The sequence below is a fragment of the Mauremys mutica genome, chromosome 8, assembly GCF_020497125.1.
Source record: "Mauremys mutica isolate MM-2020 ecotype Southern chromosome 8, ASM2049712v1, whole genome shotgun sequence".
Classification (NCBI taxonomy): domain Eukaryota; kingdom Metazoa; phylum Chordata; order Testudines; family Geoemydidae; genus Mauremys; species Mauremys mutica.
The window spans coordinates 75,268,253-75,293,270 of record NC_059079.1 but is presented as its reverse complement, the minus strand read 5'-3'; the positions used below and the strand labels follow the sequence as shown (position 1 = coordinate 75,293,270).

At 46.5% G+C, this 25,018-nt stretch overlaps 1 protein-coding gene across 1 annotated transcript in view; it reads right to left on the bottom strand.

Annotated features, from left to right (window-relative positions):
- The window catches only part of NRG2 (neuregulin 2), a 184,157-nt gene that overhangs the window by 48,626 nt on the left and 110,513 nt on the right, over positions 1-25,018 (bottom strand). Inside the window, exons 5-6 of the mRNA XM_045028853.1 lie at positions 20,368-20,488; positions 887-963 (exon numbers count right to left, since the gene is read on the bottom strand). Coding sequence (XP_044884788.1) covers positions 887-963; positions 20,368-20,488 — 198 coding nt within the window. The remainder of the gene's footprint in view (positions 1-886; positions 964-20,367; positions 20,489-25,018) is intronic.

Genomic DNA, 25,018 nt, shown 5'->3' with positions numbered 1-25,018 from the left:
CATCTAAGTCAGGCACTGCCCTGCATCGGAGGCAGTGTCAGAAGACAGGATATTGGGCTAGATGGACCACTGATCTGACCCAGTATGGCCATTCTTCTGAAGTAATTGGTGGTCTTCAGCCCAACCCTACCTATGATTCCCAAATTGGTACAAACTCGCAGATCCCACTTTCAAAGTTCAGGAAAGGATTCCTGTGTATTGTGCAAAGCAGTTCCTCGTGTGATAATAATGTTAAGAGAAGTTTCTTATCACTCAACCCGTTCTCCACAGCACACTTGAAAATCTTTGCTTATTTGGATTTTGCATGAAAAGAGCAAACTGTAAAATCCTACATTACGTTTGATTACAAGTGAAAGCAAGGACCATTCAAAATGATTGTGAGACAGTGAGGGCTTTCATTTTCCTCTTAGCAGCACTCACTTAGCTCCCATTAATGTCAGCCAGAGCTAGGCAGGCATAAAAAGAGGAGAACGGGGCCCAAAGGAATGGAAGAACCTGCTTTAAAGATGTCACACAGTGCTACGATAATCAGGGAGAAAGAGAAGTAGAAAGAGACATACTGGAGAAGCTGACCATTGCGAAGTGCTCACACCGGTCCCCGGTGAATTCGATCGGACACCTAACGAAAGAAAGAAAACCAGAAAGAGAGAAACAAGATAGCAAAATGATATCAAAGTGGACTGAAATGCGGCCCCTCCTGATGCCACCTCAGATCCCTTCCACGATTCCTATGATTTGCTTTCAGCCTGATCCCTTACCTGTTTCCCTAAACCCTAACCCAAACATTATATCAAAACACACCCCTGGCTAGACCACTCTAAGTCCAGTGCTGTGCTGTGCCCAGGAGATTTAAGTAGTGTGGTGCATTTTTTGTCTTCAAACATACTTTGCTTAGGATCTGGCATGTACAATCGCAAAGGCAGTTTTTCCAAACATCTCTGTCCGAAGAATCCATTTGGACATCTGGAGGAGGAAAAGGGGACAAATCACAGAACAAATCTGGCAGCATCCTCGAGGCTATGGTTAGAAATAAAAGTGCATAGTGATGAATGGAAAAATAAAGTTAAAAGCTTTATGTACAGTTCCTGCATTTAATCTCTGCTTTGTTTAATCAGGCTTCCTTTATGTTAATATTCTGTTCTTTTTGCAGCCAGGTGTCAGCAAACTCATCCTTTCATTCTAGGCCGGTCACCTTCCTACTCACCTGCCGACTGCTAATCACCTCTACCAGCCGCCACCTGACAAGAGGGGTAGGCAGGCTCTGTGCTATCGAGCAACCTTCTTGGAGACTAGCGTTAATGTCACTACGTACATAGACTGGCAGCAAATACCACAGGGTGATAGAGCTATTTGGAAGTGGTGCACAGCAAGTGTCCTACTCCATCTAATGCTGTTATTCCCCAGAGGCGCTGCAGGAAGCTCCAGCACTCTGCCAGGGAAACTGTTGTGTTGGGGTTATGGAGAGAGCATTCTCAATCGTTTTCCATGGTAAGGGATAGACAATAAAGCTGCACTGGAAGAAGCCCCCAAGACTCTGTTCAGATGCAGGGGTCTCATGACTCCCACGGTCACTATTACTGCACCAGGATGATCTGCAAGCACAAGGCGATATTCAGCCATCAGTTACACAAGTGCAAATCCACAGGAACTCCACTCCAATCATTACAGTGGTGTAACAGGGTGGAGATTTTGCTTTGTGGCTCAGGAAGCTGCAAACCAGTGATACGTCTGGACAAGATGCCTGAGTGTGTCTAGTTATTGGGTTCAGTGTTCAGGGGCAGAGTTACACATGGGAGGCACTGGAACCACGACATTTAGCACTGATGCATGTAGCATGTTGTTGGTAAGGCCAGTCCAAAAGGATGGAAAAGTTGCTTTGTCAGAAGGTTCTTTTAACTTGACCCATAGGAATGAACCTCAAAAAGTTGGAGTTTGGAGGTTTAACCCTGAACAATTCAAATGATTCTCCAAAACCGATGAAGGCTCCTTTCTTCCTCGTTCTCCTTCTCCACCCTTTCTCCTAGCCTAACCAGGTAGTTCCCCAACACTGTCCGTACCTGTCCCTGACTCTCCACTCCCTCTGTCTAACCCACAGACCTCTCTCTCTGACCCCAAATGAGCTCTCTCATCACCCAACTCCCTCTCCTGGCACAGGCCGCCTACCCTTTGGTGATATCACAATGGCCAGGGTTACCTCCTATTCAGTCAGCTGGGCACTGGCTGGCAGCAGTCTTTGTACATTACACACTCTAGAGCTGCAATACTCAGTCTGAGGCTCGGGAGCTGCAAATGGCTCTTTAATGTGTCTCCCGTGGTTCTTTGCAGCACATGATATTAAAACACTGTGTGATTTAATTACTAACCAATCAGGATGCTTTTACTATGTTACTAACCAACTGTAGTTGATAAAATAATGATACTTGGTCAGTCATTTTGTGGTGACAATAATACAGATACAGAGATAATAGTAAATGAAGCAATGAAGTCACACGACTGTGGCTCTTTTGGGTAATGTTGATTGCTAATTTGACTCCTGACCCACTGAGATCTGAGAATCTCTACTTTAGAGCCTCCCATTGTCAACCCCCCACCAGAATAGTTTGCCCCAGACTCTCATCCTGGGGAGATCCTAGTACTCATTAGATTGAAAAGAACTGTTGGCCCTACAGTGACGGCTAGATCTCTATCAGCCAACAGATCAGAGACCGAGAGATACGTTTCATTTAAAACAGGAAAGTTGGAAGTTTGAGACTGGGGCTGTTTCCTGTTTCTCTCCCACTCCATTATATATGCCCCATCAAAGTTTCAGTTGTCTTGATATATTTTTGAATGTCTACATTCAACCTGACCTCAAGGATGATTAGATTACGGTCAGCACTCTAGTTCTTATGTGTAATTTTTCTGTGATTCATGGGTAGACCTACTGTCATAATCATAGTAGCATCAGCATTTTTGGTTCACACAGGAAAAGGGAATTAGACTCCAAATTCCTCCGCAGCATAACTTTGCTGACTTCACTGAAGTTACACCAGGGATCAGGGGCGGCTCTAGCTTTTTTGCCGCCCCAAGCACAGCAGGCAGGCTGCCTGCGGCGGCATGCCTGCGGGAGGTCCCCGGTCCTGTGGATTCGGCCTACCCACCGCCGAATCCGCGGGATCGGCAGACCTCTTGCAGGCATGCTGCCGAAGGCTGCCTGACTGCCGCCCTCGCAGGAACTGGCAGGCCGCCCCCCGCCGCTTGCCGGCCTAGGCACGCACTTGGAGCGCTGGTGCCTGGAGCCACCGCTGCCAGGGATGAATGTGAGGGGCATGCTAATTTTTATATAATGCTGACTGAATTACTGGCAGCTCCATACTCCATAGAAAACAGACATCTTCCCTCCGTCAAATTCACACTAGTACTTTCTACCATTCTACAGATAAATTACAGGGGAGAGGGAAGGAATTGTTTATTTTTTAACGATATGCAACGTTTAGCATGATCAAAGCATTTTAGTTCAAACACATGTTGACAGATTAACTCTGTACTGTTGCTCAGGGGTAAATAGAATTGTTTTTTCTTGCCAAGTGTATGCTTTAGGAATACACTATGAATATACAAATAATTCAGTGGCAATTCAGTACAAGAAAAGAAAAGGGCTGCGTTTCAATTTCTTGTGTTTACTTGTTGAAAGGAACACTGTCAACTTGCTTTGGTCCTACATTTACCTGTTTTGAAAAGGAGGGAGAGGTTAGAAAGTGGAATGTTCCCCTGAACGCTTTAGAAATGGAGAGGATGTTGTTTTTTCTTTTTGATTGTAACATTTCCCTCCCTTTTTGGAAACACAAACATGTATGTGCTTGTGAATGAGGAGGGGGCCAGACCAGGTTTCCCATCTGTGTGAGGGAGGACTGTGCAGACTAGGGCTGCATGGTTCCCCATCCACACTGCTGCGATTACCCAGAAGGGGAATGCAGACACCTCTGAGCTGGAGGACTCCCCTCTAACAGGGCATCCAAAGACAGCTTACAGCCAACCTTGTCCCACTCACTCCTGAATGTGCTGTGTGGAGCTCTGGGGCAGCTGAGAGTCTCCCATTATACATTCAGACTCTGCTAGGAAGCTAGGCAGTTCAGTGTTTGTAACATGCTTTGTGAACCTTAAACTAAAGCCAGTATAGACGTGCAAAATATTATTCATAGATTTTTGGGCCAGAAAGGCCCAACAGATCATCTAGTCTGACTTGTGTAATACAGGTCACCCAGATACCCCTGTACTGAGCCCATTAACTTGTGATTGACAGTCCAGGCTGGTCTTGATTTGAAGACTTCAAGAGATGGAATATTCGCTGCTGTCCTTGGTAGTTTGTTCCAGGGCTGATCACCCTCTGTTAGAAATTCATTCCTTGTTTCTAACTGGAATGTGTTTGGCTTAAACTTCCCGTTCTAGCTTTCTGTGCTAGCTCAATGAGCCCTTTAGTACCCAATATTTGCTCCTTATACACTGTAATCAAGTGAATCTCAATCTGCTCTTTGATCAACTAAACAGACCGAGCTCCCTATTCATTATTGGTTAGGATATTTTTACTATTACTAATGCTATTTTACTATTGCTAATAATTTGCAAATGCTGCTACTAGCCCCTGGCTGGAAAATCTCCACTTCCTGGTAACTTTCAATGGGTAAGGCAATCCCAGGTACATTACTGTGTCATTGTCTCAGGTTCCCAGAGGAATTCACAATCACACAACCTGTTCTGAAAGTGGTGCTATCGGGAGGAATATCGTGGCATGTTTGAACATGATGACACTAGACGTAGGCTATGGCTATGCTACAGCTTACATCAGTATAAGTTATGCCGCTCAGGGGTGTAAATAAGCCACACACACACCCCCGAGTGCCGTAAGTTACACCGACCTAAGCTCTGGTGTGGACAGTGCTATGTCAGCAAGAGAGCTTCTCCTGTCGCCTTAGCTACCGCCGCTTGCGGGGCTTGGAGTGATTAAGCAATGGGAGAGCTCTCTCCGGTTGACTTAGAGCATCTGCATTAGCAGCACTTCAGCAGCGCAGGTGTATCGGTGCAGCTGCTCCACGGTAAGCTCTGTAGTGTAGCCATGGCCTCCAAAATCTGCTGTCAGGAGCAGCAGAGTCTTCGGTGAAGTCAAATCAAAATAGTGCCATGTGCCAGTTTGGTTAGGCCAGTGGTGAAATGCCTGACTCCCATGCAGATGTCAGTGTATCTCAATGTTCAGACACTTGGAGTCTACATAAAGTATGTCCACAGATGTCCTACTGGCAGGGAGATGAGGGTAGGAGTTCCAGAAGCTCCCTAGAACTGAGGGACAGCGGTGCCCTAACCTTGGCCCCACTCCGCTGCTCCACCCCTTCCTCCTGAGGCCCCACCCACCCCCTTCCCCTGAGACCCCGCCCCTGCCCCCAATGGTTCCCTTTTGTTGCCTTGTAATGCTAACCAGGGAGATAGTAATGCCTGGATGAATCCCAGCCCTCTGGATTGCTGTGAACTCAGCCTTTCATTAAGGGAACTATGTGTAAGTTAATCAGAGCCCCCCAGACAGAGTTTTGGACTGAATGGCTGAAGGTGGCAGGAATTTGTGGATCACAGCTGGCAATTTTATTTTGTGGAAATGAAACCAGTCTTTGGGTGGGGGAGGGGGAAGCAGACATGTGACTCCTTATGGGGAAGGGAGGGCTGTTAGGGGAGGGAGGAGTGGGGAAGGAGGAGCAGAGGGCGTTGGGGCTGCAGCGAGGGGAGGGAGGTTATGGAGGGGGATAAACAGGGATAGATGGTAGGAGAGGCAAGAAAGATTATGGACTCATGTGTGGGAGGCATGGCAACCCTCAGCTCCGCCAGTGCACCCCAACCCCCTGCACCCTCAACTCTGCCAGTGCACCCCAACCCCCTGAAAACACAGCTCTGCCAGTGCACCCCAACCCCCATGCCCCCAACTCTGCCAGTGCACCCCAATTCCCTACACCCTAGCACTGCCAGTGCTCCCCAAGCCCCTGAAACCACAGCTCTGCCAGTGCACTCCAACCCCCCTGCACCTCCAGCAGTGCCAGTGCACCCCAACTCTCCCAGTGCACCCCAACCCCCAGACCACCAACTCTGCCAGTGCACCCCAACCTCCCTGCACCTTCAGCTCTGCCAGTGCACCCCAACCCCCTGCACTCCCAGCTCTGCCAGTACACCCCAACCCTCCCTGCATCCCCAGCTCTGCCAGTGCACCCCAACCCCATGTATCCCCAGCTCAGCCAGTGCACCCCAACCCCTCTGTACTCTCAGCTCTGCCAATGCACCCCAACCCCCGTGCACTCCTAGCTCTGCCAGTGCACCTCAACCCCTGTACCCCAGCTCTGCCAGTGCACCCCAACCCTCCCTGCATCCCCAGCTCTGCCAGTGCACCCCAACCCCATGTACCCCCAGCTCAGCCAGTGCACCCCAACCCCTCTGTACTCTCAGCTCTGCCAATGCACCCCAACCCCTCGTGCACTCCTAGCTCTGCCAGTGCACCTCAACCCCTGTACCCCAGCTCTGCCAGTGCACCTCAATCCCCCTGCACTGCCAGCTCTGCCAGTGCACCCCAACACCTTTGCAACCGAACATTATTCCACTTTGCTTCAGGCACTGCACGTGAGTTGGGTTATAGGAGAAGGGAGGCACTAGAAATGTTTGTATACCAAAGAGTGAAGAGTTCAGGGAGATGCATTCCCTAATTGTGGTGGAGAGGCCTAGCTACAGTAGTGGGGAGGGGGCCAGGCTGGAGGTGGGGAAACACACTGAATGGGTCAGGGGCATAGCTTGAGAGGCATGCTGAAGCACAACTGGTGGGCACAGCTGATGTGTGTGTGTGTGTGTGTGTAGGGTAGGGGTGGGGGGAGCTGGCTCAATATGCTAACTGTGGGACATGATATAAACAACTGCCTAAATGACTACTAACCAAGCTTTTCCTGGAAATTTTTCCTAGGAAATTCAATGGCAACTCTGCTTTTTTTTTTTAAGATTGGTTGGTGGTCGGTCATCCCCTTGAAGACTGCTGAGTCAAGCAAACAGCTGAAAATGAGGAAATTTCACAGTTAAGGTTACCCGTGCAACCTTAACTCTGCCCTCTTTCAGCAGTGCCCCAATACGTGCTGTTAAGATGCACACACCTTTACACTGCTAACCCCTCAGTTGCTGAAATATACAACCCTTTGCCTCCTTTTACAACCCATTCATTTTCACCCACCACACACACAAAAAAAGGGGGTGGGGAGAAGTCAAAAAAGCGAACAGAAAGTTGGGAATCATTAAGAAAGGTTTAGATAATAAGACAGAAAATATCATATTGCCTCTGTATAAATCCATGGTTGATCCACATCTTGAATACTGCATGTGGATGTGGTCACCCCATGTCAAAAAAGATATATTGGAGTTAGAAAAGGTTCAGAAAAGGGCAACAAAAATGATTAGGGATATGAAACAACTTCCATATGAGGAGAGATTAATAAGACTGGGACTTTTCAGCTTGTAAAGGAGATGACTGGGGGTGGGCGGGGGGTAATGACAGAGGTCTATAAAATGATGACTGGTGTGGAGAAAGTAAATAAGGAAGTGTTATTTACTCCTTCTTATAAGTAGGGGTCACCAAATGAAATTAATAGGCAGCAGGTTTAAAACAAAGAAAAGGAAGTTCACGGAGGATAGTTCCATCAATGGCTATTAGCCAGGATGGGCAGGGATGGTATCCCTAGCCTCTGTTTGCCAGAAGCTGGGAATGGGGGACAAGGGATGGATCACTTGATGATACCTGTTCTGTTCATTCCCTCTGGGGCACCTGGCATTAGTCACTGTTGGAAGACAGGATACTGGGCTAGATGACCTTTGGTCTGACCCAGTACGGCCGTTCTTATGTTATGCAAGTTGCCCACGCCATCTTCCCTCTACTGTCTTCAAGTGAAGTGTTTCTTAAACTGTATACATGTGGCATTTCTTCTGGGGAATTGGCTGTGTGAGAGTGTACGCAAGGATCTGGAACCTCCTGAATCATACAGTGCTCAGGGCCAGTGTGAGCGGGTGCTATGTGCATATTGAGACATTACTTGAAAAGGGCGGAAGGAAGGTGGCATGGGCAACTTTTTTTTTCTTTTTGTCCTTTAACAGTGTTCAATGGAATCCTGTGGGTCAGAGTGAGTGGGCTATAAAAGGAGGTGAAGAGCTTGTACATTTCAGCAACGGGGCATGGGCAGACAAAAAGTGTGTGTGTTAACAGGGTGTACTGGGACTGTGCTGGAAAAGGACAGAGTTAAGGTTTCATGGGCAACCTTAACTGTGCATTTCCTGGTTTTCAGATGTTCGAGTTTTACTGAACTCAGCATTCTGCAAGGGGATGACCCACCTCCAAGCAAGCTTCACTCTGTGTTAACAGTTTTTTGCCACTGAATTTAACATTTATTTTGTCATAGCACCTAAAGTCCTCACACAGGCTGGGATCCTCTGTGTTAGGCAATCACTATACAAACATACAGTAGAACCTCAAAGATACGAACACCAGAGTTATGGACTTACCGGTCAACCGGACACCATGTGAAACCAGAAGTTATCCATCAGGCAGCAGCAGACACAAAAAACAAAAAGCAAACACTGTACTGCCTTGGGGCTTTAACCCTGGGGCTCATGGCTTCAGCCATGGGATGTTGGGGCGCCAAGTGGAGGGGGCTCAGGACATCTGACTCTTGGGCTTTAGACCTGGGGAAGCGCTGGAGCTCAGGGCTTCAGCCTCACGACTCCATTCCTGGCTTCAGCCCCGTGGGGGTTGCCAGGGCTTGGGGATTCAGCCCCATAGCTCCGTTCTTGGCTTCAGCTCCACGGGGGTCACTGGGGCTCGGGGCTTTAGCTACAAGAGGGGCACCAGTTTCTGGCCCCAGGGCTCCCCCCTATAGCTAGAGCCCCGGTGCATCCCTACCCCTGGCTGAAACCAGGAGCAGAGCATTGGGGAGCCCCGAGCCCCAGCCCCGCCACGAGGCTGAAGCCAGGAGTGAAGCCATGAGGCTGAAGCCCCAAGCCTCAGCACTCCCCTCAGGTCTAAAGCCCTGATCCCTGGTGCTCTCATGGGGCAAAAGCCCAGAGCCCCCCGCCCAGAGTTGCATGGCCCCTACGGTCAGAAGCCCCGACCCCCCGCTTGGAACCGTGACCCCACCCCACCCTGCAGCTGCAGTCCCAACTCCCCCATGGCTGAAGTCCGTAATGTCTTGTTCAGGGTTATAGAACATTTCAGAGTTAGAAACAACCTCCATTCCCGAGGTGTCCATAACTCTGAGATTCTACTGTATAAAAAAAGAAAGTCACCGCCCCAGAGAATTCAAAGTCTGGCAAGCCTATTTGCAGGTACTGGGCCAGAACTAGAACATTATTGTATTTGCATCCCACTCCGGAAAAATTGAAAAATGACAGGAGAGGGGCAGAGGGAATAAATCCCAGCGGAAGAAATTGGAAAGAAATTAAGCAGCAAAATAAATATATAGCATCTGTGAAAAAGGATACACAGGGAAATACTAATGCAATAACAGCTACTGTATACACCATCTCCAGGTCTCACTGCTAAGAGCCTAGCAGTCGAGGGCAGAAAGTCCATGCTTAATGTGGTACATACCACAGGCTCCCCATTATCTAGAAAAATGTGGGCTTTTATTTTTTACTTATATTGAATCATTGGTGGAAAAATACCAGGTTTGAAGCAATAGGACAGAAAACTTTGTGAACTGGAGCAAGTTTTGTGAATACCAAAACTAGTTTGCGAGACCACAAAACCTTCAACTTCTCGAAGTTTACCCATCCTTAATGCAGTTGCACAACTGAGCCTCTGCTGGGTGTGGCAATCTACTGAGACCCCGTCACACGTCACACCACATGCATTCTGCGTTCATTAGCTCACTGATTTTAGAGGCGAGCTTCCTGAACTATAAGGCTACATCTGGATAGTGTGCAATATCTGACACCATCTCCAGCCAGGGCTCCCTTTAGTCCCTGCTGCACTAAATGTATGAAGAGGGATATAATTTCCTTAGTATTGTCCTCCAACAGGTTACAGCCCAGATTCTCCAACCCTTGAGGATATGGGCCTACAGATCTAACTGGAAATACAGCATAAATGTTTAACAGGGAGGGTAATTAACCCTTGGAACAATTAGCAAGGGTTAAAGTGGATTCTCCATCACTGACAATTTTTAAATCAAGATTGGATGTTCTGCTAAAACACATGCTGTAGGGATTATTCCGGGGCAGGTCTCTGTGTTATATAGGGGGTCAGACTAGATGGTCACAATGGTCCCGTCTGGCCTTGGAATCTAGGAATCTGGGAAGTATACTGCAGAACAATGAGAAACGTGGTGTCTCTCGCTCCACGTGGAAGGAGGGGGTGAGATGGGAAGCAGCGTGCTCTTTCCCTGGGAGCCAGCACATGCTGCAGGGATTTGGTAACCTCTGGGGTCGGGGCATTGTTAGTGACAAAGCATGTTGTCTTACATACAGAACGTGCAGAAGGCTGACATTCCAGAAGGCTGCCATTGCTGTGTGCATGTGACCAGCCTTCAGCTGGGCTTTGCCCGCAAAGCCTTTGCTGACTGTCCCAGGTCTCTCTCAGAGCTGTGTGCACCCCATTAAGTTCCAAAGCTCCTGCGTGGCCCAGCTGGGGGGTAGGGTGTTTCCACAACTAGCATCTCCCTTGTTCCCAGTCTTACTCTCAGCTATGGGCTGGTACCACCGCAGGCCCCGCATGGCATGGGGGGTAGGCATAGGCCTATGTTAGGAATGGTGCAGAGCTGCACCAACCTGTGGGGAGAACAATGTCTTGCCCCACTCCCTGGTCCACCTGGGGAGCACTCAGGGGCCACCATCTTTTAACTCAGTTCCTCTCTGTGCCTGGCCAGCTCCATGCGCCAGTTTGGTAGGGGATTGGCATCACTGGCCTGCCCCTGCCCTTCCCCCTTCAGCATGATCTGCACCCCCACAGGGTGACCAGAGCGGACCTCTGCGCTCCCACAAACAGCGGGACTACCACTGTCCTTGTCCCTCACTGAGAGCATACATTGGGGGAGGGAAGGCCCCTCGCACACCCACATGGAGTGAGGGAGCCTCTGGTCCCTGTTTCAAAGCGGATACAACCTAATTTCTGCACACTGCTGTAACGTGGCTCTGAGAGGGATCTTTATGGGCTTGTATACACATGAAATGCTACAGCTGCAGCACTTCCGTGTAGACCTACCTGCACCGACAGGAGGGGTACTCCCATCGGCGTAGATAATTCACCTCTCTGAGAGGCAGTAGAATTATTCCAGCAGCCTAGGGTCATCCACAGTGGGGTTAGGGTGTATAGCTGCCTTTCAGGGGGTGGATTTTTCACACATCTGAGAGATGTAGCTATGGCGATGGAAGTTCCCAGTGCAGACCAGCCCTGTGTGTCAGTTTTACCTGCCTGCTTTCAGGTGATACCAGACTCTAACTGCTGGCACATTCCCTTTGCTCTCTGCATTGTTTCTTTAATTAAGATCACAATACCCAGTTGGGAAACTCCTCAGAATAGAACATAATCTGTCACTAAGAAGAGCATGAAAATGAAGGTGGTTTAATTTACGAGGATATGGAGAAAATGTAGCAAAAGGACACCTGGCACTTAAATAAGTGAATGGAGAACTGTTTCAGGCATGCTGCTTACTTGTGCAGAGGGCTGAAAAAGAGCATTGTTCTGTCATTATCCCCCAACCAGTCCCAGAGAATCATGCACTGAGCTCACCGACAGGCTGTGCTCCACAAAACAGCCGCCGAGAAGTGGAGAAAGCAGCATGAGCAAATGCCAAGGCCTTATCAAGGCACCCGCAGTACAATAAGGGCCGAACTGCAGCTGGCCCACTTCCATGCCCACTGAAGACAACGGCACAGCTCCCATTGGCTTCAGCTGCTGTTTCTTAAAAAGGGTTTTACAGACTCTGCTGCTCATTAACCAGGTTCCCCGGGAGCATGACGGGAGGGGTGGGGAGCAGAACATACCCCACAGCATCAGGAACTAAAGCACCTCAGCAAAAGAACCAAAAAGTGTAACTGCCCCAAATCAGCCTGGACACAGCGCCATTTCATCTCACTCTTGACTGTTTGCATTGTAGACAGACCAGGACTGGCTGGCAAAGGGATTTGGATGGGAGATGGGGATTTTCACCTCTAGCTCACCAGTTTCTACCCAGCCCAGATTAGCATCCAATGGCTATTTGATGACCTATGTGATAGGAGGTAGTAGGCATCAGTCTCGTTCCTAGTGGATGTGTGTCCACATAGGTATGTGTGTCCACTCTAGGCATCCTTGGTCCTGCCTCAGCTCCAGGGGCTGGAGCCGGTCTCCTCTGAATGTTCCTTCCAGCCCTACGTTTCTAGGATTCCATAACCAAACCACCACAGCTCGGACTACTAGCCCCCTGGTCAGCAGAGAGGCCATGCACGGAGTAGGAAAGAGACTGAATTCTATACCTGGCCGAATTATTCATTGCAAATAAATTATCTACACAATTTAGCCCTTCTATCTGTTTGCAAATTGTTCACAAACAGACCCTGAACTCTGCCAACGTATTTATTGTTCTTGCCGTGCATGTCAACTATCACCTTTTCACTGCTTGTTGTTTGTGGTATGTGACTGGTCAGCTACATCACATGGCATTGCCTCTGCCCCCCTCCCTCCTGATGGGATGATCGAAGCTTTTTAAAAGAGGGGAATAATGAAAAATAAATGGCAAGTTGTTTGCACCATAATTTGCATGCCTGGGGTGGAGGGAGGATGGTGTAGAACATTATTGTAACATTATTGTCATTGTGGATTTTATAAATCTGACCCTGCATTCAGGAATATTGAGAGAAACACTTAATAAATCAAAAATAAATAAAATATAAATAAAATATTGGCTTCTCCTGAAGCTCTGAGGTAGGAATTGTTGGAGAAGCCGCAGCAAAATACAGAACAGTGTGCTGGGAAAGAAACAAATCAGCGATTGCAGAGAAAGGGGAGCACTTGAACAAAGACTAACTGAAGGTGTCTCATGTCACTTTCCCAGCAGAGCACAACTTATCATTTTCTTGACCCAGTCACATTATTAAGTTGATTGAGAAGCACTCCATGGATCCTGACACTGTGAAGAAGATGAACTGTAATGCTAAGCGAGGCAGCTATGATGGTGGGGAGACCGGGGGTGCAAAATATCAGCTTGACACGGCAAAGGTGGTACTACGCGCGGCATAAGGGCTGGGGGTGTCCATGAAATGTTGCAAAATTCTGTGGATTTTTTTCTCCCATAGTGTGTGGATTTATTAGGAAAATATAAATGGGACTCTGTGGAATTTTGAAGCAACCTGACTCAAAAGACATGGAAAATGCTTGTTTTTTTAAAAGCAAATTATTTATGTACATTTTTGAGTAGTTTTCAATCAAATTGACTATTTATGTCACACACTTCCCTCTTTTTAAGATCTTTCCCCACCTCTGACATCTTTCATTTTCAGTTTGTGATCGTCCAAACCTCTAGACTTTTCCTCTCCCATAATTCTATGCTGAGGGCCAAAACAAGGGTTAGAATGTTCATTTATTGGCAGCTTTACATCTTGCAAGCTGATTCCTGAAAAAATGATCTTTCATAATTTTGGTTCTGCAAAACAATTGATGGTTTCTGGTCCCATGTAATTTAGAAGCTCAGTACCAGGTCCTCACCCATGTTACAGACACTTTCTACAACACTGATAACTAGAGCTGGGTCAAAAAAAATGGATTAAATTATTTTCTTGCCAAAAAATGCAGATTCAGGTTGATCAAAACATTTAGTGCATCTGTATCAAATTCAATTAATTGCTTCTGATGAAAAAAAAATGCAAAAAAGGCAAAATGTTTTGTTTAGCAAGAGTTAGACTTTCCCTTAGAAACAACTTTTTTTTAAATTTTACACCAAAGCAAAACAAAATATTTCATTCAAACCAACACGAAATTCAATCAGCTTGTTTGGTTCCCAAAACATTTGTTTTTACATTTCATTTTAGGTCAACCTGAAACAAGTTTTTTGTTTGTTTTTCAATCTTTCAGTCTGGCCACCAAACTGCAAAATTGGTTATTTGCACAAAACTGCCTTAACTGGGCAGCTGAGTAGTCCACTGCAGGGGAATCTTGGCTTAGTGTGACCCTCCAACTCACAGCAGAGAGTGCGTGCCAGTACATGGAAAGGTAATAGAGTGGCCTGGTGCCCAGTTTTTGACCAGAAAGTCTGGTTAAAAAGGGGCTCTGACAGTGTCCAGTCAGATCTACTGACCAGACACCCAATGTCTGGTTCCTGCAGGCAGGGGAGGCTGTGGGTCATCACCCGCTGCAGCCCCCGCTCAGCCAGGGCCGCCGCCACCTATCTGCATTGGGTGGCTGCAGCTCCCAGCCCCAGCTCCATAGGCGAGTCCCTTCTGACCCGGGGGCGGGGTGGGAGGGGAAAAGCAGCGAATGACAGGAGAGAAGAGGCGTGGATGGAATATGTGGCCTCAGGGGGGAAGAGGCAGGGTGGGGCCTCATGTGAAGAGGTAGGGCAGGGGTGGGGCTTTGTGGGGAAATAGGCAGGGCAGGGGTGGGGCCTCAGAGAGAAGAGGCAAGACTGGGGGAGGTTCCGGTACTCCTGCTGGAGCATTTGGTTTTTAATTATTACCATGTTGGCAATCCTAAAGTGTAAGAGAGCATGGGTGGTGCACTATTGTGCATTGGTGATCTCCAAGTGGTGCAATGGAGTCTAAGGATCTGATAGCCAACACCAATTTGAGCAACCCTAAGACTGCTCTAGCTTGTGCCAAGGAGCTGAAGAAATCCATGGCTGTCCCCAAGACCACAGGAGTGCATGAATATAGCCACCTTTGACCTCTCCCCTCTCATGTACTCAGGCAAGCACAGTTCATCCATACCCAGTGATCAGGGCCCATCACCATGTTCCAGCCCAGCAGCTGATGTGTGCTGGGATCCTTTAGTTGAGGTTGGAGATTTGTCTGACTGACTGCAGGTGTTCTTAAGGACTCTGGAATTGAGTTTGAGGATTATTTTTACCTCTGGGGGAAGCTATAAGGCCCATTTCTAAGACTTTTCCTAGCAGGATGATCTGGGGCTTGAACTATGATTCTTCCCACCCCCACTTCCCCCAGGGTCAGAGGCTCTTCATTTTATTAGTGCTGTTGGGTCAATTCTCTCTCTCTCTCTCTCTCTCTATATATATATAGTACTATAGTCCTTTTTAGTTTATATGCCTACAAGCTGCAATATACCTGGGGCCTGTCACACCTCTCTAAGATTTAATTTCAGGAGGTCTGTTTGCAGGTTCAGGATGGCAGCACTGCCTGGGGCATAAGCAGATATTCTTTGCAACCAAAATGTGTAGATTTTTTTTTACATTAAAGCCTAAATTATGCAAACACTCTGCAAAGACTCAAAAAATCTATGGAGAGGTCTGCCACAGATTAGAAATTCCAGGGCATGTATTTCCAGTAACCCAAGTCTAGATTTTTTTTTTCAATGTTGAACTGTACTGAAATGTGGTTTTCCAGGCAAAAATTTCATTGCATTTTCCTCCCCAGGTTTTTGGTGGCTGGAAGGAGCAATTTGCTGATGACCCTGCTACAAAAGTTCAATCAAAACCATGGGCCACTCTCTCTTTCATATGGAAAATATCTGCACCATCTCAGGCATGAAGCGACTTCAGGAGAGGAATTAATTTCAGATGCCTACTGGCTCTTTTGCCGAGATAACATCCACAGAAAGAATCTCCTGTGTTTGTGGACCACTCTAAATAATTAAATATGTTCCAGTAAGGTGACTAAGGAGATAAAAAACACATGGTGGACAAGCGGAATGTTCCCAAGTCATATTTCCTTACTGTTGAATCTCAGAAGGGGAATATTGAAAAAGCCGATAGATAACACCATGCTGGTGTAGGAGCCAGAATCTGCTTTCCGGACTGCTAAGGGAAAATAATACAGCCCAGAAGAAGGTCTTAGAATCCAAACATGGATTCATTGCCAGTGATAAAGAGGAACAAAGACTGGGTTTGAAATGAGGTTTCTACACGTTTTTAATCAACATTTTTTCGCTGCACCGCCTGGTATGTTTTATGGAGAGGCGGGCCCAATCCACAACATTTACCACTCTAAAGTCTTTGTGTGTTCCCATCTGGGGCTTTGATTCTAGTGCATTTTTTAATGTTGGGCAATTTTAATTTTTACATTTTAAGTGTCATAAACAGTCTGCTGTGATTCAAAAGTATTTTAACAAGCTGCACAATGAAAGGACCAATGCCCTACAACTCTGTTTCTGTAGAGATGGGGGTGGATTTGGGGACAGGGACAGGGACAGGACCCATAATGTAATGTGGAAAGGCTAAGAAGTATGGATCAAACCATTTATTCCTCACCTCACTCCCACCCCACCTTCCCTTTCTGAATTCTTCTCTGAACTTGTTATTTTCTCCCTCACCTGGAACCAGCTTTGTACATTTCTGCAACTAATCAAACTGTCTTGATAGTCAGCATACAAGCATATTCTGAAAGTATCTGCTCCGTAGTCTAATCTTTTGCTATGCTGTAGTGGAAGTCAGTTTATCTGTCAGTCACCAACCACCTACACTAAGAATGCCTCATTTTACAAGAAAAAAATAAAATGTTCTGAGTTAAACTATCTGAAACTCAATGCATATGTATAAATTCAAATGTCACACTAGTTACTAGAGAGCTAGTGGTTGTGCCTCCAATTCCCCAGGGACTGTAAATGACACTGGTCTGAAACCCAAAACCTGCCATATTCAGTCCCTGATCAGTGTTTAAAAATCCCTGCTAGACCAAGCAACCAGTAGCAGATTTAATGTCCAGTATCTCTGAGGACATCCGGATCAGAAATGAAGGTGTTACAGTGTAGGAAACCTGGGGTTCCAGGAGTACAGGGCTTTCTTTTCAAGCTCTGGCAGGTGAACAATGACATTTTGGACCTTAGAAATTACTTCATTCTGATCAGTGCTTTGCCCCCCCCCACCACACACACACACACACACACACACACACACACACACACTTCAATCCCAGCACACTTTTAGCAGCCAAGAAGTTGAGACTCATTAGAGATGCAAACCAATGCATCATACCATCTGAAAACAAAAACTGCAGCTTTTAAATGGTATCATCTCTCTAGTATTTATGTCTATTTCTAGTGGTTCGTGAGGCTTCGACTGCTAAAATCATGATGGGATTCAAGTTAGGAAAAAAACTCCATGAGACAGCAATCACAATGTCCTAACTGTAAGATGTACTCTTTCAAGACTAGGCTAGGACTGCTTTGGCAAGACCAGTCCAAATGCTTTCAGACCAGTAAAGCTTTCCTCTGCACTGCTCCTGCACCAGTGATGTGAAGGGGGGAGGGAGGGAATCTTGTTCCCCTCCTTCCAAATGGGATTTTCAGGGTGCCCAAACTGGCACCATTAAAGTCCAAAATGGGAACATGCCAGGAGCCAGAGCATCACCTCAGATGGGCATGTCATGGATGAAGTTCATAAACAATAAAATGTGTTCAGTCATAACAGCTGCATATTGATTTTGAGCCAGATTCACAGCTGATGAAAACAGATATAGCGTCACTGAGATGAAACAAGCTATGCCAATTTACACCAGCTAAGGATCTGTCCTGTAAAGCTAAGCAAGCTGCGGGTGCAGAGAACTGTCTATTAAGTTTCAATATGTATTTCACTCCATATAAAAATAGAAATAGGCCCAATTTGCCAAATTCAGATCTGGATTCAAGCTTTCCCAAAGCAGGAGGGCATTCAAATCTAAGGTTTTGGCTCAGCTCATTGTTCAGATGTAGTTCCAAGCCACAACCCTTGGATCCAGCCACAGAGCTGAACTTTCTCAACGTTTGAGGGGTGTTTGGATACAGACTTGTGGTTGGGGCCAATCTCTATATCCTGTGACAAGACAGAGACTATTGTTACACTTCATTTCCAAACCTGATCCAGAATAAGGTATGTGCTGCACAATAATCTTGTAAGGCATTTTATGGCTTCTCTCGCATTTCCTCCAGGGAATGCTAAGGCTAAAAGGGCCTGATATTATGAGGTGCTGAGCCCACACGATTCCAGCTGAAGTCAGTGGGAGCTGAAGCACTCCGTACCTCTGAAAATCAAGCCCATGATATATAAGGGCTACTGGTGCTTTGCTCACATGGAAAGATTTGAGCTCACTGGATCAAGTATCCATCCAAGCTTTTCACCGCAGGGTCATAAACATGGGGAAAACAGGCTCTTTGGCTGAATATCAGCTCTTTGCTTGTGATCCCTGCCAAACAAAGGAGTGCCAAAGCATGCAAAATAGGGTAGAAATAAACACACACAAAACTTAACCAAACTTTGTTAACTTTCCAAAATAGTTTGTAGTTTAGTCAGTTCAAGTACTTACTTGAATCCAGACTTGTTGGCCTATCCCTGACTGAAACAGATCTGAGAAATTGCCATGTTTACTTCACGTTACAACGTAGCAGGGGCTGGATAGAAAGTCATGGAGATTTAGTCTTCTACAGAACTCGTGCACAGAGTTGATACAACATACTCAATAAAAGAGCAAACCTCTCACTCCCTGCCTTGCGGGTGGTCCCCAACTTTGAGACCACTTCAAAGGGTGAGGGTAGTTTAATCTCCAAGGCGTCTTCTGTTCTAGACTGCGGACTGTCTTGGTTATTTCTGTGGTGCAGACGTCTGATGCTGGCCGTTAGACTGAGCCCCTCAACCCATGTTTCACATCGGCTGCCAATGTGAAGCCACGAGATGGTATTAGCTTTGGGTTACTGCTGGCATTGTCTAGGTTTGAAACAGTGATCTAGAGGTGAAAGACTCTCATGGCAGATTACCAGTCCCCTAAACCATGCACTTTGCCTCCACCCCCTCAAGGAAGTTCCATGTCGATTGTTGACTTTCTATGGCTCCCTGAGCTTTTTGTAGGTCCTAATATAAAAAGGAACACAATAAACACAACACTTGATTCCCTTTCACTGACGCCCAAGAAGCCCCTTTATAAACTAAGTTTGGTGTGGCGCTAGAGTTCTAAATGCCACATGGGAGACTCACTCACAAGCCTCATTCTTTAGCCTACCAGGCTGTGGGAGGGACGAGAAGGCCCCTAAGGGACAGGGGGAGGTGGGAGGGCTTTGAGTCACTCATAGGGTGACCAGATGTCCCGATTTTGTAGGGACAGTCCCAATTTTTGGGTCTTTTTCTCACATAGGCACCTATTATCCCCCACCCCCGTCCCGATTTTTGACACTTGCTATCTGGTCAGCCTAGTCACTCATCAGGGTCCCCTCTGGTTGAGAAGTGATAGTGAGATTTGCATGCTCCAAGGAAGGCCCCATCCATTCTTAACTGGGAGGACGGTGACTCTGACGCTGAACCTTGACCTAGGTTGGGGAGAGTTGCACAGGGAAATGCAGATCCCACTCTTCCCTGCAGCCGTGAGGGAAGGGGGAAGAGAGAAAACATCTTTTCAAACTTCCAGCATAAACATATCCTTAAAGGAAGTTTCAATAGAAGTGACCTATGGTACTTGGGGATAAGTAGGGCCCTACCAATTCACAGCCCTTTCTGGTCAAGTTCACAGCCATAGGAATTTGAAAATTAGTTAATTTCATGTTTTCAAAGGTTTATACCTGAAATTTCACAGTGTTGTAACCCTGGGGGTCCCAACCCAAAGGGAGGTGGAGTCACGGGATTGCCACCCTCACTTTTGTGAACTTCCTGCGGCTGCAAGAGGTTCCCAGAGGTGGGTCTGATCTCCCTCCTTCTGCTGGGAGTGCCCCATCTGGGGGCTCCTAGCTGCTAGTCCCCGCTGAGCTGGGGAGGGACAGGACTTGCTCTTCCCCTCCACAGCTGCTTTCGGGGGGAAGAGGGGGGAATCAGACCTACTACTGGGTACCTCTCCCTTCTTCAGGAAGCTCTGCAACTGTGAGGGGGAAGAGTTAGTCCCGTTCCTTCCCAGCCTGGGGACTAGCAGTTGGAGCCAGGGGAATGGTAGGAGCCCCTGGCTGGGGCATCCCAGCCCTGCCTCTCTCTCTTCCATCCAACAGCTAGATTTCACAGGGGAGGGCTTATTTTATGCTCTGTGACACGTTTTTCACAGCTGTGAATTTGGTAGGGCCCTAGGGATAAGGCAATGCCAACAAAAAACACCCTTTTGCTAAATCTGCGCAGCTTAACCAGCACGATCGCCAGGGAACCTTCCAAGAGACATCTCTCCTTCTGCAATCGCACAACCATCCCCGATTCCATTCTAGGCTACTTGTGTGTCGAAACAAGCACGACCCTCACTCACTTGCAAGACAGCTGATTGATCCCGTCGATGTAGTAGCACACTCCGCCGTTGACGCAATAGGATTTGGCTGTTTCGTTGCATTTTCTGGCGTGTCCTGACCAGGAGGAGAGTGTGGTCGCTACTGCAAGAAAGACACAAGAGAATATACTGTTACTTCCTTTGCCTTGCAAGTCTGCTCCCTTAAGTGGGTTTCAGTTGATTTGGTTGCCTGAGCAGACGCCCCAGGAGCAACAATCCTCAAGCTGTGGCTTTAGACCAGGGTCAGCAACTTTTCAGAAGAGCTGTGCCGAGTCTTCATTTATTCACTCTGATGTAAGGTTTTGCGTGCCAGTAATACATTTTAACGTTTTTAGAAAGTCTCTTTCTATAAGTCTATAATATATAACTAAACTATTGTTGTATGTAAAGTAAATAAGGTTTTTAAAATGTTTAAAAAACTTCATTTAAAATTAAATTAAAATGCAGAGCCCCCGGACCGATGGCCAGGACCCGGGTAGTGTGAGTGCCACTGAAAATTGGCACGCGTGCCATAGGTTGCCTACCCCTGCTTTAGACCTACATGCAGCTCTCGTGGAGTCTGTGGGGTTTGAGTGACACTCTTCATGCTCCAATCACAGCATTACCCCTTGCATACAAAGTGTGAGGGGGGGGAGTGAGATTTCTGTGCAAACATCCCTTCCAGAAGCCAGGAACCAGAGACGAGGAGTAAGAAAAAAAATCGTCTCCTCACTCCTCATCAACCCAGGAGGGCAAATGAGATGAAAAAGTGCACACCTACCCTCATGCCCAATCTTTCACCCTCATCACCAGAGAGGAGGTCACAGACGAAGAACAGAGGGAGAATGTGTTGCATTGAGTTGCAGAGTCACAAAGTAGCTGTGATATGATGCTGATGCCCTGAGTGGCTGTACGTGCACTGGATCAGTATCCAATCACAATGCAGTGTGTGGGATGACACAGTCATTATTTGGTGGCTTTCTGTGATTCCATAACAAAGTAGTTCTCCATAGCCTAGAAACTGATGTCCACCATTTGTTCCCAGAAAAGGGACAGCACAGTGGCAGTACAAGCCCACAAATCTACCTGAACTCTGCCCTAGAGGGGCGGCCTCTATTGATGGAACGATAATCAGTATTCATGGTCATGCAGCTTTGGCTTCTCTAATGAGACTACCAAAAAAGGTAGTGTTGATGCTTTCTGAGTTGGGGATACTTCTCCCAGCTGGGAATTCCCATATGGAAAAGTCCTCTAAAATTAAAGAAAGTTGAAAGCAACAGCATTCTACAGCAATTTAGTGAGATTCTCTCAGAAATTACTGCAAAACCCTATAGAATGTAGTAGAGAATACGGTATTTCTTGTTGCCTTTTTAACTGTCCTATTCTACAGAAGGAATCAAATTGTCTGTTGATTTCTAGAGATAGTGAAAAAACTCACCGAACGGTTATTGTTGTCTGTTACATTTTATAGCACTTTCCATAAGGGCTGAACTGGAACCTCCAACTCCTTTCCAACAGGTCACCAAGCAGCTAGCAGGTGATAACTAATCCCATGGGCTGGATTGAAGTCAGTGACCCATGTAGTAGAAAGAGAGCCTGAAGCATGGGCCTGAGGCCTGAACCAAAATCAGCAAAGGTTAAGCTGTGAGCAACAGTCAGGCCCTGTCAAAAGCAGCTGTTTGCCTGCAAGTCAGTGTCCGGTACACAAACTCAGCAACGGTATTGCTAGCTTTGCTAAAACACACTGAATATGTAAACACATTCCAGCAGGCCAGCACAAGAACACCCCAACCTAGCACACAGTAAAATGGTTTGACAAGAGAGATGAATAGTGATATTTTGTCTGAAACATCAGCAGTAAAAGTACAAAGACAGGTGGTGAATAGGAATGTTGTCTGAAACATCAGGAGGAAAGAACAAGGGGAAGTAACAAACATGTCATGAAACACACAAGGTGATACACAAATTGTTTAATCCCAGACTGTTTGTCCCAGTCTATAAATGTTGGGCTATCTTACTTTAAGCTTTCGTCTGGCCTACGGGACAGTGGAAAATCCCACCACTGACTGAGTTGTCCTTTCTCACGGGCATACATGTGTTAGTGTGACCTGTAACCATTGAGCTGGGGCATTAGCAGGAGCGCCGGCAGCCTTTTTGGCGCCCTAGGCAGCGGAAGGTCCCGCCCCCGAAATGGCACCCCCGGAGACGTCGGAAGGTCCCGCCCCCGAAATACCGCCAACGACTGTGGCGACCAAACATCCAGCTGCCGCGGTCGCCGCCCCCCAAATGTTAGTGCCCTAGGTGACCACCTAGGTCGCCTAATGGGTTGCGCCAGCCCTGGGCATTAGCAATAAACCTGGCCGGGTGCCTTCACTATTAAACCAAGTTCTGTGATCTTATTGGTCAGTTGATTGGCGCCTGCTGTATGGGCTATCTAGCCAGAGCTGGTGCACATGCAGAAAGAACACATGCATGGAGCCAAACATCTGACAACAACCCGGTGGCAAAAGACCTCATATTCCTACTTCCCGACTTCACCCCCAGGGGATATGAGGTGAACCAACACAACAGCTACAAGTAACAGCGGACCTCCCAAAATCCTGTCATTTTGGTGATCCCCTCAAATAAGTGGGATGTTTTCACAAATGTAACCCTAGCACAAGAACAACTGACATGGTTTGTTCTACAACTCTTATTTCCACAAGGACCCCTGCTGGTGGATCCGGCTTTGTATGGAGTCTCTCTCTCTCTCTGTGCTCATTAAGCTGATCAGATCCACTGCCTCAGCCGCCTGTGACCCAGACTGTTACCCTCACATTTTACTTTCTCAATTATATATAATGAAGTGGTGCATTTTGACACCCATTGTTTGCTATTTGCTTAGGCAACACAAATCATTTCATTGTCAGCTGTGCCACGGCACTGCTTGGGCTATGCTCTCAGCAATGCTATTTCTACACCGCACATCTCATAAGGACTGCTTTTCGAGTTGGCTTTCTTCAACTTTTTCTTAACAATAACCTGTATGTTTTCCAGCAGACAGCTCCATGCATCCCAAAGGTGGTTTTGTGTGTGTGTTGGTTTTTTGTTTGTTTGGTTGGTTTTTGTTTGTTTACTATACAGAGGAATCACTTCACCAAGCAGAGAAATGCAGTCAACTCTAGGGTGCAACTTAGCAGCTCTTTAACCGCATATAGTAGAAGCAAGCAGTTTAGAACGGAGAGCAACGAGCATATAAATTAAACAAGGCCTGGTTCTAAGGGAGGCAGAATGTTATTCGGCTATGACTCTGGGGTTAACCCTGCTCTTGAAAAAAATGCCATGGGATCTTAAGTGACTATGACAGATTTTCCAAGCTGCTTTGGGGGATTTGATGCCCCATTCCCATTAAAATCAATGAGAATTGTGTGTCCAAATCACTCTGGAATTTTTAAAGTCACCACTGTACATTGTATGTCACATCTAGGAGAGGGCTCCTGTGGCAACACAGCACTCCTAGCCCAAAGAAGGGACATTGGTTCAGTTCTGATGCAGAAGAAAGATTTCCATCTACCGAGTCACAAATGGAAAAGCTCAGACATCTCCTTTCAAACTAAAACTAGAGCAGCTGAGTCAGGTCTGAGCAGCCTTCTCCCAAAACCTTGGTACAAACCTACAGTGCAAAGGCAGAACAAGGCCATCAGTCTGCACAACCAAGTCATTTGTCAATTATTAGCAAGCAACTCCATGGCACTCTTTTGGCAAAGTCAGACATCATAAATCATACAGGGAAACTATATGCTCTGGAGTACGCGTTCCATAGTAAACAAAGAGGGTGAAGAACAGAGAGAGGAAAATAATAATGGAGCACAGAATCCATAGCCACCTACAGTAGAAAGCACATATATCACTCAATATAAAAAGGCAGAGTTTTATATATATATATATATATATATATATATATATATATATATATATATATATAGCATTAAGGAAGGGTCAAAAGATATGGAAAATTCAGATAGTGCCCTTAGAATAGGGCACAACATGGACTCTAACATGGATTCCATGTGATTTTAATCTGATTTTAAATATACACTGTTCTTTAAACAAAATGAAACAGAAATAAAATACCGGTATATCTTTTATGATTGGTTAAAAGTTGCGTATTGTGAAACTAAGAAGCAGATCTTTTAGTAGAGCTATTCCTGTCTTAAAAATGCATGATTAGGTAGTTTTTCTAACACTGCCTTGTTATTTTTTAAAAAATCATGTTTTATGTTTGCATTATGCTAAAGAGCCCAATAAAACTGATATACACACTGTGCTATTCACTGGCATCACTTCATCTATCTCTGAAATGCAGCCACTGCTGGAGTAAAATGTAGCATCTGTTCAGCAGCACACACCACAGTACAGAACAATTAACTGAGTTGTCAGTGTGAGGAATAACTTAGCGAACTGAAAATGTAGGGGGAATTTAGGTTGGTAGGATATCTCCTCCTTAAATGAGGATCGCATTTCTGTCACATTCTGGCCTGGCAGGATAATTCACAGATTTACAAGCAAATACATTTGTATTTATATCTCCAGTCATCTTGGGCCATTTGATGAGTGGTTATGTAAAACTATTGAAGTCAAAGGGAGTTTTGCCACTAATATCAGCGACAGCTGA